Here is a 13,974-nt window from a genome sequence, read left to right on the forward strand (position 1 = left end):
TACCCTACAATCTAACCCTTACCCTACAATCTAACCCTTAATCTAACCCTTATCATACAATTAACCCTTACCCTACAATCTAACCCTTACCTACAATCTAACCCTTAATCGAACCCTTCTCCTACAATCTAACCGTACCCTACCAATCTTACCCTACAATCTACCCATTACCCTACATCTTAACCCTTACCCTACAATCTAACCCTTACCCTACAATCTAACCCTTACCCTACAATCTAACCCGTACCTTACAATCTAACCCTTATCCTACAATCTAACCCTAATCTAACCCTAACCCTACAATCTAAACCTTACCCTACAATCTAAACCTTACCTACAATCTAACCATTATCCTACAATCTAACCCTTAATCTAACCCTTACCCTACAATCTAACCCTTACCCTACAATCTAACCCTTACCTTACAATCTAGCCCTTAATCTAACCCTTATCCTACAATCTAACCCTTATCCTACAATCTAACCCTTACCCTACAATCTAACCCTTATCCTACAATCTAACCCTTACCCTACAATCTAACCCTTATCCCATCATCTAACCTTACCCTATAATCTAACCATTATCCTACAATCTAACCTTTACCCCGTCATCTAAGCCTTATCCTACAATCTAACCCTTACCTTACAATCTAACCCGTACCCTACAATCTAACCCTACAATCTAACCCTTATTCTACAATCTAACCCTTACCCTACAATCTTACCCTACAATCTAACCCTTACCCTACAATCTAACCCTTACCTTACAATCTAACCCTTACCCTACAATCTAACCCTTACCCTACAATCTAACCCCCTACCCTACAATCTAACCATTACCCTACAATCTAACCCTTACCCTAAAATCTAACCCTTATCCCATCATCTAACCCTTACCCTATAATCTAACCATTATCCTACAATCTAACCCTTACTCCGTCATCTAAGCCTTACCCTACAATCTAACCCTTACCCTACAATGGGCCCCATTGTAGGGTAAGGGTTAGATTGTATTGTAAGGGTTAGATTGTAGGATAAGGGTTAGATGACGGGGTAGCCTGGTGGTTAGAGCGTTGGACTAGTAACCGGAAGGTTGCAAGTTCAAACCCCCGAGCTGACAAGGTACAAATCTGTCGTTCTGCCCCTGAACAGGCAGTTAACCCACTGTTCCTAGACCGTCATTGAAAATAAGAATTTGTTCTTAACTGACTTGCCTAGTTAAATAAAGGTTAAAAAAATGAATAATAATCTAACTATTACCCCGTCATCTCTGGCCCCTCATCTTGTTCCCTATACCCCCAATCTGGTCTCTTAATCATTACCCTCGCAACCTTGATATTGACTAGGACCATCAAGCCCCTGAGAGGGAGCATATTGGGACCTATGTCACAGCCCCCTTCTGTGTCGGTGTCAGCCCTGAGCACTCAACCTTAAGCTCGATGCTCCTGGGGATCGACAGGGGTCCCTGGTCTGTGGTACTGAGCCCTCAGCCCCCAGCCAGGGGCCAGTGGACCTCAAGTCCCAGAGAGGGAGCACCTTGTCATTTAAGTCACAGCCTCTGGTCTCCTAGGCCCAGCCGGGAGGCAGGTGACCTCAGGGACGACAGGGTCTCTGCTCTTGTCTCTGCCTGGTCTGTGGCCCCAGCCCCCAGCTCTCAGCCCACAGCCAAGAGGCAGGCGACCTCAGGGATGACAGAGTCTCTGCCTGGTCTGTGGCCCCAACCCCCAGCCTGTAGGTTGCAGACATACGGGCCTCAGGGAGGACAGAGAGCCCTGTGATGCCTCTCTGCTGTCAGACCAGTTGACACAGGTGACATGGTGGTCCCCAAAGCAGTCACTTCTCGCTGTTTAGGTATGCTTTTCTGTAATGGTGACAGGGTCACACACACACACACACACACACACACACACACACACACACACACACACACACACACACACACACACACACACACACACACACACACAAAGAAACAGCAGAAACGATGGTCACTTCTCAGTGCTCATGTATGAGCTTCTGATTCCCCCGGCCATGACACCATGACCCAGACATGATATATCTCCCAGGTGTGTGTGTGTGTGTCACTGTGACTGAACCCTGAAGGTCCATGTCAGTCCCTCTGTTCAATATGGATGTACCACACGACGCGTGTTAAAATGTTCCACGGTGGAAACGAAACATCCCTCAAACAGGTTGGATTAAAATATAAAGAATGAGGAGTTTTTATAAGTAACTTTGAATAGTTTTTGTATTTAGTCGATACACAGGCTTATATAAAGGCCCTTTCTGTTTGCAGTATCTATCTGGGTTAGAATCACAGGCTTATATAAAGGCCCTTTCTGTTTGCAGTATCTATCTGGGTTCGATACACAGGCTTATATAAAGGCCCTTTCTGTTTGCAGTATCTATCTGGGTTCGATACACAGGCTTATATAAAGGCCCCTTTCTGTTTGCAAGTATCTATCTGGGTTCGATACACAGGCTTATATAAAGGCCCTTTCTGTTTGCAGTATCTATCTGGGTTCGATACACAGGCTTATATAAAGGCCCTTTCTGTTTGCAGTATCTATCTGGGTTCGATACACAGGCTATATAAAGGTCCTTTCTGTTTGCAGTATCTATCTGGGTTCGATACACCGGCTATATAAAGGCCCTTCTGTTTGCAGTATTTATCTGGGTTCGATAACACAGGCTTATATAAAGGTCCTTTCTGTTTGCAGTATCTATCTGGTTCGATCACAGGCTTATATAAAGGTCCTTTCTGTTGCAGTATCTTCTGGGTTCGATACACAGGCTTATATAAGGCCCTTTCTGTTTGCAGTATTAATCTGGGTGTCGATACACAGGCTTATATAAAGGCCCTTTCTGTTGCAGTATCTATCTGGGTTCGATACACAGGCTTATATAAAGGCCCTTTCTGTTTGGGCAGTATCTATCTGGGTTCGATACACAGGCTTATATAAGGCCCTTTCTGTTTGCAGTATTAGGAGACAGTCAGTCTTAATTGTATATGTTTTAACACGTAGGCAACTATGTCCTAGAATTGACTAATATATCTTCTGTTTATACTCTGAGAACCTGATCGAATCTCTGTGTGTATATGACAACACCTTGCAACCCGATCTCAGGTGGCCCTGTAAAAAAAAAAAAACTACAAACCTTGAAAACGGGCAGATGTTCAAACTAACTCAGCTCGACTTCAGGAATCAGAGTTTGACACTAAACAATGATCTCTTGTCCGAATGGGCTACAGGATTAAAGTGTTGACGCCCGGGGAATCATTAACAGAGCTACGCTGCCTGACGGCTGCTACCTGGATAAGATAAGGCTCACCTGTTTAAAACATGCATATGAATCAATACATTTCATATATGACACGCTGAATGGTGAGCTTAGGCTACCATCTGTCCCTTTTGCAATGAATAACACAGAGTTTGTGAATGATTAAGAGTAATGGTTTTAATGAAAATGTTAAGTGTTTTTTTTTTTTAACTAAATGTAAGAACGTTTTCTATACTGTCTGAGGTGAATACTAACTTAACATCCGCGGGCAAAGGCCTAAAATATATAAATCATTGTTTTGTATCCCAAATACATCAATACAATGCATGTATTTTGCATACGTTAAGTCTCTATATGTTAAGTCTCTATATGTTTTAGGATAGGACTTGTCATTTTCCAATCAATGCTCATCATGACAGAGGTCTCTCTGTATGTGTGGAGACTTGCACAAAATGAACAGTGGCATTCCGTGCAATATGACCATCTGGTGATATAGATAACGTATCAGAAATCATCAAGCGTGTATCTGGCGAATCATGTGGCTTACGCATTCCATGCGTGTGTCATCAATACGGGAAGTGACGTCGCTGATTGGCTACACACGCCGAGCTTAACTTTTCTCCTTGTATTGTACAAATTCAAGGCAGTTGAAGAGTATATTATTGAATCAGGGATACACTGGTCAGGATTAATATATATATATATTTTTAAAGATGAATAAAAAATCTAATAAAAGATTAATGGTCAAGATTTTTAAGTAGGCTAATTAAATGAAATAATTGACTATGAAATCATAAATATGAATGATAAAAGTGGTGAATAAGTCGATGTGCATATACTGTTATTGCTTTGACGACATGTACATGTTGCTAAAGACATTGGAAACTTTTGAGGTTTATTTGTTGGAAGAACCGACAGTTTCCAGAACAGAGAATCCGAGAAGAGGGAGCAGCTCGAGGCGCTGAACACCTGTTGCGATTAGACTGGCACGCGACCCATTCTAAAGCACTCGCGTGGCAGCTGCGCAAACGTTAAACAAAAGTAGTTAAAGAAAGTTTGAAATGCATTGAAGATTTCTATTCAAATACACACGCACGAACGCGAGCATTGACGCTCTCTCTCTCTCTCTCTCTCTCTCTTTCTCTCTCTCTTTTTCTCTCTCTATCACATACGCTCGCACACACACACACACACACACACTTTAAAATGAGAGGCTTTTATCCACGACACTATAGTCCACCCACCCACCACCCAACGTGTGCTCAATGACGCACCATACAAAAAAAATGTGCAATCAACATACAAAATATGCTCGTAAAACTGGTAAACTATTGAAACGGGATCTCTGCTTTTCAAGAGAAATACAAAACGTCGTAATAGTGTTTTCTTTCCCTCTGGCGGTGAATGGAACAATGCTGCCACAAGCCATCTGGTCAAGGTGTGGATAGAACACCCGATACCCCCTCAGCCAGGTGCTGGGCTGTAGCCCTAGTCCGACCTCGTCTTCACTGTCTCCATCTATTACTGTTATTATGTTGTATTAAGAGCAGAGAATAGGGTTAGGTTTCGAGGTTTTGGGGGCCGGGTTAACGCATAGAAACAACCTCTATAGAACAGTGTAGATTGCGAGTGTTTTGGCTGCCACCCATGAGTTTACCAGTCAAATTGCCAAGGTTCGAGGTTTCAAGCCCTTTTCTAAATTCTATCGGTTCTATTTCTATGGGTAAGCGTCGAGCTCTTTGGTTTATGAGTTGTCACTCCATGTATATTCCAGTCATTCTCAATGAACCCACACAAACTGGAGCGCAATTACATGTGCTTTAACTCGCTTTACTTGCGGACAGATATCAGACCATATATTATGAAGCACAATTGTGCTCAGTGACATGCGGTATATCTACGTCTGAGGCTGCTACCGGGTTGAACAATTAGAATCTCTTTTTGTTTCTTCATCTGTGACGCCTCAGTCTCGTGATGGGCTGTAGCGGTACGTGTGTACTAGGTCTGCCTGTAATGAACAGCACAGCTAAAGGTTGATAGCCTACCTGTAATAATAACACCTTGAATGAATTTCACTTGATTGGCCTTTGACAAAGTCGGAATGGTGATCAGAATTACAAACACTCTCAGTAGTTACTGACTGTGCAGCAAAACAATGTTCGACCGATTGGCTGAGTGTTTGACCGGGTAACATTATGTAATTCATCTCTCCTACATATGCGAGGTTCTGGGAGCGGAGCTGTGTCTGAATTCTTTCATAGGTAGAGAACTCTGTCATTTAGCTCCGCGCTGCCATCTAGTGACACACACAAAACGCATCGCTGTTCCTCAGAAGTGAACTTGGCTGTTTTGTGATATTCGCCGTCTGCTTTAATACCTGTGTAATATAAAAAAACATTGGCAACAAAGGCAACTGGGGGTGATGTTTTAAGTCATTATAATATCTTTCTATTCTAGGAGGTAGATGTGAGAACTCAGAATATTGTGTGTTCATGAAATGTTGTGTTTTGTTCCACTCAATGTTCGTGCGCAAAAGTGCTCATGCCTCATGCGTAAAAACGCTTTCTCCCGTGTGTCTTATTACCACGCTCTCCGGTCTACCATAGCCATTTGTATCTAAAAAATAAATAAAGTGTACTGTGTAGTCTCAGCTTCCACCTCTCTCCTCTCTCCTCTCCGCCAGCTACAGCAGTGAGTGCTGGGCGTGCGTAATGTGACAAAGGAACGCCCGTGTCGTCCTCGGCTCCGCCCTCTCTCGGAGTCAGCCTGGTGAAAGCGGAGCCTGCTGAAGAATCTCTTCTCACCAGTACAACAACTCAACTGAGGGAGTCCGCATGCATGTGTCTAGACATTTCCGTGTTTGCGAGCAGAGCTTGCACTGAATGCACTCGCGCTGGAAATAAAACGAGACTCACTGAACTGTTGAGTGACATTATGCCATGTTTGTTATTGTTATGAACCCGACGAACCTGTAGGGGCCATAAAAATATAAGTATATAATTAAATACAAATGACTTTGTTATAAACATCATATTACACCTCTGTATTATAGCAGGGTCAACCAGGATATGTTATTATCATACATTAGTATAATTACTCATATACAAATATATGCTAGAACCTATTTATATATTCCCTCAAACATTATCTCTTTATCATAATAGACCTACAGTCCAAACAAAGTGAACAAGTTGTTCCATGCTTCCCCTTATGCAACAGCAGGCCTATACTACTCTGAATGATATGATGCATCGCATTAGACTGGTTCCCATACATACAGCAATACCTTCATGATATAGGTATGGCTGGTTGGTGTAGAAAAAGTCCAAACATAAGTATGTCTCTTTAAAGAGAAGTTTGTGTGTATACTGGAATGAGGTCAGACATAAAGCTCCTCATTGCACGCGCTGATTATTATTAGATTCCTTCTTTTTTTTTTGGTCCAATGAGAAGAAACTGGGCGTGGTCTTGGCACTAGACAGGGTAGAGACAGCCACGGATTGGCTGAATTGTATCGCCATTATATCTTTGGAAAAGGATAAAGCTGCACGGGGAGAAATTAGAGGCTGCTGAAAGTTACCGAGTGCGCAGCTGAAAGGTGGATCCTGGTTCTAGTGAAACAAGCTTCTTCCCGCATGGGGAAGAAAAGCTATGCAGAAAAAGAGTTTCCTTACTTTAGAAACTTTGAACATTTTCAGTGTCAGTGCGCTCACACAGCCACTCAGTTTGCTTTCCGCTGCTTACACGGCACATGTTTATGTCCTACACGACTGCTAGAGTTGATTAGCTTAGGCTACATAAAGCATTGTCGGAAGAAACAGAGTGGAAAACGGGGGACAGTTTTACACCGTTCGTTCTGTATCATATTACAGAGACTCGGGAAAAAAAAGAACTTTTAACAAATCCAGCATTTTTAACGGCTATCAACGGATTCCTGTGGTTCCGGTTCGGCACATCTCAGGACTGACTTCTATTCACACAGCCAGCTAGAATTGTAAAATAAAAGACTTTTCTTTTTAAAAATAAACCTACTGTGTGGAACTGAACTGGAGAGCAAGCAGGCGCACTCTCATTGACATTATAATCATGGTACAGAAGACAAGTAATGCGGAGAGCTCCGAGGCTGTGTTCGAGGGAGAGTCGTCCGATTCCGGAGCTATGGACCTGGACATGGCATCCTCACCGAGCCCCGGATCCACGGCTTCTTCCGCGGGGGAAGGCAAACTGAACCCCGCCTGGTGCAAAACACCCACCGGTCACATCAAGAGGCCGATGAACGCTTTCATGGTGTGGTCACAGATTGAAAGACGTAAAATTATGGAGCAGTCACCGGACATGCACAACGCGGAGATATCCAAGAGACTGGGCAAGCGCTGGAAGCTACTGAAAGACTGCGACAAGATCCCCTTCATACGAGAGGCGGAGCGGCTCAGACTTAAGCACATGGCGGACTACCCAGACTACAAGTACCGGCCCAGAAAGAAGGTGAAGTCCAGCAGCTCCAAACCGGGGGGCGAGAAGGAGGGAAAAATCAGCGGTAGCAACTGTAACACCAGCATGAAACCATCTTCTAAAAAGAGTGGCTCAAAATCATCCAGTAAACCTCATAAAATAGTTTTTGGGAACAGCACCAAAACACCCTCATTCCCAGAACAAGTCATCGGCACAGATCACCATTCTCTTTACAAATCCAAGTCTGTTTCTGCTGCCAAACTAATACCCGACAAGAAGAAGCGTATGTATGTGTTCGGGGGCAGCAGCCTTAGCCACAGTGTGAGCCCGTCTTCAGCAGCGGTGCCCGCCAGTCCCACACTCAGCAGCTCCGCGGATTCCAGCGAACCACTCAGCCTGTACGAGGACGCGACAGCCAGCAGCAGGCAGGGCGGCGAGTCTCCCTCCAGCGCCTCGGAAGACTACACTACTATGCGGGCGTCCTCCCCTACTCCCTCCGCTTCTCACTCCTCGTCCTCCTCCCAATCCTCTTCATCAGATGAGGAGTTTGAGGATGATCTACTGGACATTAACTCTAGCCCTGGTTTTGACAGCATGTCTCTGGGAAGCTTTGGGTCCTCGGTTTTGGACAGAGACTTGGATTTTAATTTCGAGTCGGGCTCCGGTTCTCACTTTGAGTTTCCCGACTACTGCACCCCAGAGGTGAGCGAGATGATTTCAGGAGACTGGCTAGAGTCGACCATTTCTAATTTGGTGTTCACGTATTGAGCGAGAGAAATAGAGAACGAGAAAACCCACAAGCAGGAAATGTTGTCTTACTATTCTAAGCAAAAAAAAGGGATTCCGGTAAAGTGATTTTTACCGTAACCTACAAAGGGTCCCTCCCGCCGAGAAAGAGACTGCAAGTCCCCACGCGCTGACTGTTGAACAAAGCGAGAGAATAACTTGCTTTTTATTTCAAGAATCAACTGTCGACTGTTATTATGAGACATGGCTACAAGTAAGCTGAAGTATTGCCTCGACTGGAGAGGAACATATTGTTGCGCCCTGAGTAGGAGTGATCGGGTCCTATTGAAAGAAACACTCGATCAGAACTGGAAAACTGTGATTGATTTGCACGATTATAATGATGGCGGGTTTAGGTCAGCTATACTTTATTAATCAATGTTAGTTACTTAAAAGGGACATGTTGAGAAACGTTTTTATGATCGCCAAGTGAACTTCATAAGCCTTACAGAGGTACAGAAATAGGCTGAGATAGCCTTTTGTTGTTGTTGTCATCGAGGCAGATGGATTTATGAACCAGGTGGGTTGTTGACCTAAAAGTCAAACCTTTTTTTAAAAGATAAAACGCATGATGTTACCTGTCCTCTGTTTTACTGAGATGTATGTTAGACTGTCGAACAGTTGAAACTAGTTTTAGGGTTATTTAAATGGATAGATGGGCGCTATGTTTGATTCCTTTTTTTTTTTACCTAAAAGGAACCAAAAAAAATAATCACCAGCTGTTTTAATTCTTAACTTCAGGATTCAAACGCAACTGAAATCTGTGCTGAACTTTATACACATCTCTACAATTCAGGACCAAAATTATTTTATGTTTTTTCTGATGTTTATGTATAGAGAAATTCTCACCGATTTTTTTTTTTCTTCCTTTTGTTCATTTTTTCAGAGGACATTTTTATATGATGTATTTATATACTGGCCAAAACATTTTCGATTTTAATTATTTTTTTTTGTTTTTCTTGTACTGGTCTTGTTATGATGTTTTCCCTCACCGTCTGTTTCCTTCGCTGAAAGAAGGGCTAGACTTTTCACTTTTGGTTCTTTATATTTAAATGTGGACTTTTGACACTTAAAGAGAGGAAACATTTGTTTATTTTGTCAGTGTGTATTTTTGTACAGATATATATCAAAGGGGGGGGGGGGGGGGGGTGTCAATCGGTGTATATCGCTGTTTGGATTTCCTCATTTTAAAGATCCAGGTGGCCGGTTATCTCATGAATCGGCCTTCTGTCCATGTTTACAGTATCAATCTGCAGGCTTTTTAAAGACACAGTACCACATTTTCAATACCCCTGTGAACATGCGCTTCAACTCACACACACACAGTATTTTGAGCAGGCACACTTCTGCATTTCATTTTGGAATCTTGCCTAAATAAAGAAAGATTGTAAGCTTTAAATGAACAATTTCTTGGTGTTTTTTATATCGACATTCGGGGTTAAAACCACTGGATGGAAGAATATAAAATCATAGAAAGTAATATTCAAATTGCGCATTTTGAGTTCCCGCAAACAACAATTATGTAGACCTTCTGCTTTTCTCATTGTATTTGAATATGTAATCTTTTCTACTTGTTCGCTAACTCTAGCTAATTGTTTTAGTATCTTATGGCATGGTGAATGAATAGTATTTTGTGTTTCAGATTCAGGTTATAGCTGTTGTGTTTATATATAAAAAAAATAAAAAATAAAAAGATAAGAAAAATGAGGATAAAACCGTGAAAACATGTTTGTACATTTGACTGTGTATCATAAGCAAAAATATAGTGTGTTTTATGTGTAGTTAAGATATACCATGACAGGCACTAGAACTGATCGCTTTCTACTATCTTTACTTATGTTTAAGGTGGTTGTTCAGGATTTTTTATTTTATATATATATATATATATATATATACAGTTTTAGATATATTAACTTTATTTTCATCCTATTTCTGTGCAATATGCTGTGTGGAATATTGTTTTGTCTAATCATTGCCATAACAACAGTTTTGAAAAGAGGAGGGGGGGGGGGGGGGGACTCATGCCAGCTAATCGTGTCAATTCACTGCCTGTCAGATTGTTGATAATTCTGTACATAACTTTTTTTTTTTTTTCAAGAAGGAAATAAAAATCAGCTGGAACTGAAACACATCCCTCGTCTCTGTCCACTCATTCTGTCTTGATCTATAGAAGATCCCTTTAAAAAAAAAAAATTCTAAACACTACTTTAATGTATACTTGATGTTTACAGTCTACAATCATTGTTATACCGTACTCCTCTCTGTTGATGCATTCTTGGTCTGATGTTTGTACGTGTATAGAAATGCTGCTTAAAAAAAAAAAACAACAACATGAAAACAGGGTGTACATTTAATGCACACAAATAATGTCCACGTATACAAAACCTACTCGTGCATTAGAAGTGCTCCTTTTAGGGAATGAAAATGGCGTACTGTACACTAGTCAATGTAGGGCATTAGTCTAAAGGCTACAAGGCCTGTATTGGTAAAGCAGTGGTTGTTTATGATAGTTTATATTGGGGAGTGATAACATGGAAGATCCCACACTTCACACATTCTCACAGACATACTGTATAAGAAGTAGAAGTACCTTAATATGGTCTATAACATCAGTCCAGTGTATGAGTGTTTATTTTACCTTTATTTAACTAGGCAAGTCAGTTTAGAACAGATTCTTATTTACAATGACGGCCCTACCCCTGGCCAATATCTACCCTAACTATCGTTATAAATACGTCTCCTTTATAGTCCTTGGGAGGTGATGTTATAGTGGCATTACAAGGGTTATGGTATTCAGCAGTCAGCATGTTCACTTCCTAGCTCCATGTCTGTCTCCCAGACAGTGCCTCCCCTCCCCCTTCCCCAGACAGCACAGTGTATTAGCGTATGTGGGGGGGATGGGCCCTGGCTGGCTACATGCAAGGATGAGACATCCCAAATCAGCACAGCAAACAGGCTGGGCCTGTATTCACGTTCAAGAGTCTCAAGAGTAGAATCAGTTTGACCTTTTAAGAGAGTAATGAATAAGATGACATGTACGGGAGGGTGGGTTAACCTGATCCTAGATCAGCGCTCCTACTTCGAATACAGGCCCAGGCTTGTCTAATAAACACAACACTCTCTCTCAGTTTCTAACCTGGTATTTGTTACTATGTTAATAACTACGCACTAAAAAGGTTCTGTTGAGTTCTAGAACCCTAATTAGAATGAACACTCTAATACATTGCTTCAACCTAAGTGGTACGCTAGAATGGATATTGGGAATAGTCATTTTAAGGACTAAAACCTTGACATAATCCCTCTCCATTCTGCATTCGAATTCTTCTAAGAACCATACAATTAGCCACTTTATTAGCTAACCTGATAGTGGAAGTTAGTGCAGCTATCTCATCCCCCCCCCCCCCCTCTTCAGCTCAGCTGATTATAGAGAGGGAGGTGAATGAAGGTAGTGGCTCACTAAAAACCCAGCAGGAGGGGGAAGGGGGGCTAGAGCCTCAGCCACCCCCTCTCCTCTCTTTGGGGGAAGGGGAGGGTGTCAGGCTGGGAGAGAGGAAAGGCATGACTGCTGGGCTGCTTTCCGGGCTAGTGGGAGTAGAGAAATTACCCTGTGGAAATCAGTGGATACTGGGGAGTATGGGGGATTTATATAGAAAGGAAATGTATTAAATTGGATTGTCAGTTAGGGTCTGAGTGGGTGTGTTTACTGTAATCCCTGCACATTGTATATATTTATCTAGGCAAGTCAGTTCAGAACAAACTCTTATTTATAATGACCGCCTACACCGGACGACGCTGGGCCAATTGTGCGGAGACCAATCACAGACGGTTGTGATACAGCCTGGATTCAAACCAGGGTGTCTGTAGTGACGCTTCTAGCACTGAGATGCAATGCCTTAGACCGCTGCGCCACTCGGGAACCTCAACCTGCTCCTTCATTGGTCCAAAGCCAAAGATATATATGTTTCAACATCACTCTGGCTGTAAACTGCAGTAACCTGCTGAGGCTTCCTTTCAGGTAACAAGTGTCACCCAGTAGCCATGCACTCACTCACATTACCAGTGGCCTACAAGGAAGGAAAAGCCAGCGCATTGAATTTTTTTTGTTTTGTTGTCATGATGATTTGTTGACGTCTGTCAATCTGTCTACCTCACCTTACTCACACCGAAAGTACTGTACTTATGGAAATGGAAAGAAACGGCGTAATTTTTACTTCAATATGTTCTTCCACAAACAAAAATAATCCACCTCCATATGCCTCTCCAGTCTTTCTCTACCAACCTCTAGATACACCAGTCTTTCTCTACCAACCTCTAGATACACCAGTCTTTCTCTACCAACCTCTAGATACACCAGTCTTTCTCTACCAACCTCTAGATACACCAGTCTTTCTCTACCAACCTCTAGATACACCAGACGGACTGTTTCTATCTCTAGATACACCAGACGGACTGTTTCTACCTCTAGATACACCAGACGGACTGTTTCTACCTCTAGATACACCAGACGGACTGTTTCTACCTCTAGATACACCAGTCTTTCTCTACCAACCTCTAGATACACCAGACGGACTGTTTCTATCTCTAGATACACCAGTCTTTCTCTACCAACCTCTAGATACACCAGACGGACTGTTTCTATCTCTAGATACACCAGACGGACTGTTTCTACCTCTAGATACACCAGACGGACTGTTTCCATCTCTAGATACACCAGTCTTTCTCTACCAACCTCTAGATACACCAGACGGACTGTTTCTATCTCTAGATACACCAGTCGGACTGTTTCTACCTCTAGATACACCAGTCTTTCTCTACCAACCTCTAGATACACCAGACGGACTGTTTCTACCTCTAGATACACCAGCCAGACTGTTTCTACCTCTAGATACACCAGACGGACTGTTTCTATCTCTAGATACACCAGACGGACTGTTTCTACCTCTAGATACACCAGTCTTTCTCTACCAACCTCTAGATACACCAGACGGACTGTTTCTACCTCTAGATACACCAGTCTTTCTCTACCAACCTCTAGATACACCAGACGGACTGTTTCTATCTCTAGATACACCAGCCAGACTGTTTCTACCTCTAGATACACCAGACGGACTGTTTCTACCTCTAGATACACCAGACGGACTGTTTCTACCTCTAGATACACCAGACGGACTGTTTCTACCTCTAGATACACCAGACGGACTGTTTCTACCTCTAGATACACCAGACGGACTGTTTCTACCTCTAGATACACCAGTCTTTCTCTACCAACCTCTAGATACACCAGACGGACTGTTTCTATCTCTAGATACACCAGTCTTTCTCTACCAACCTCTAGATACACCAGACGGACTGTTTCTATCTCTAGATACACCAGACGGACTGTTTCTACCTCTAGATACACCAGACGGACTGTTTCTATCTCTAGATACACCAGACGGACTGTTTCTATCTCTAG

General features: G+C 42.5%; 1 protein-coding gene across 1 annotated transcript; it reads left to right on the forward strand.

Annotated features, from left to right (window-relative positions):
• Positions 1-6,834: 6,834 nt before the first annotated feature.
• LOC116359288 (transcription factor SOX-4) lies at positions 6,835-10,650 on the forward strand. Its single transcript, XM_031812061.1, has one exon. It carries the CDS (start codon positions 7,368-7,370, stop codon positions 8,499-8,501), a length of 1,134 nt encoding a protein of 377 aa, XP_031667921.1. The 5' UTR covers positions 6,835-7,367; the 3' UTR covers positions 8,502-10,650.
• The last annotated feature ends 3,324 nt before the right edge of the window (positions 10,651-13,974 follow it).

Source organism: Oncorhynchus kisutch, unplaced genomic scaffold, assembly GCF_002021735.2.
Source record: "Oncorhynchus kisutch isolate 150728-3 unplaced genomic scaffold, Okis_V2 Okis02a-Okis13b_hom, whole genome shotgun sequence".
Lineage (NCBI taxonomy): Eukaryota > Metazoa > Chordata > Actinopteri > Salmoniformes > Salmonidae > Oncorhynchus > Oncorhynchus kisutch.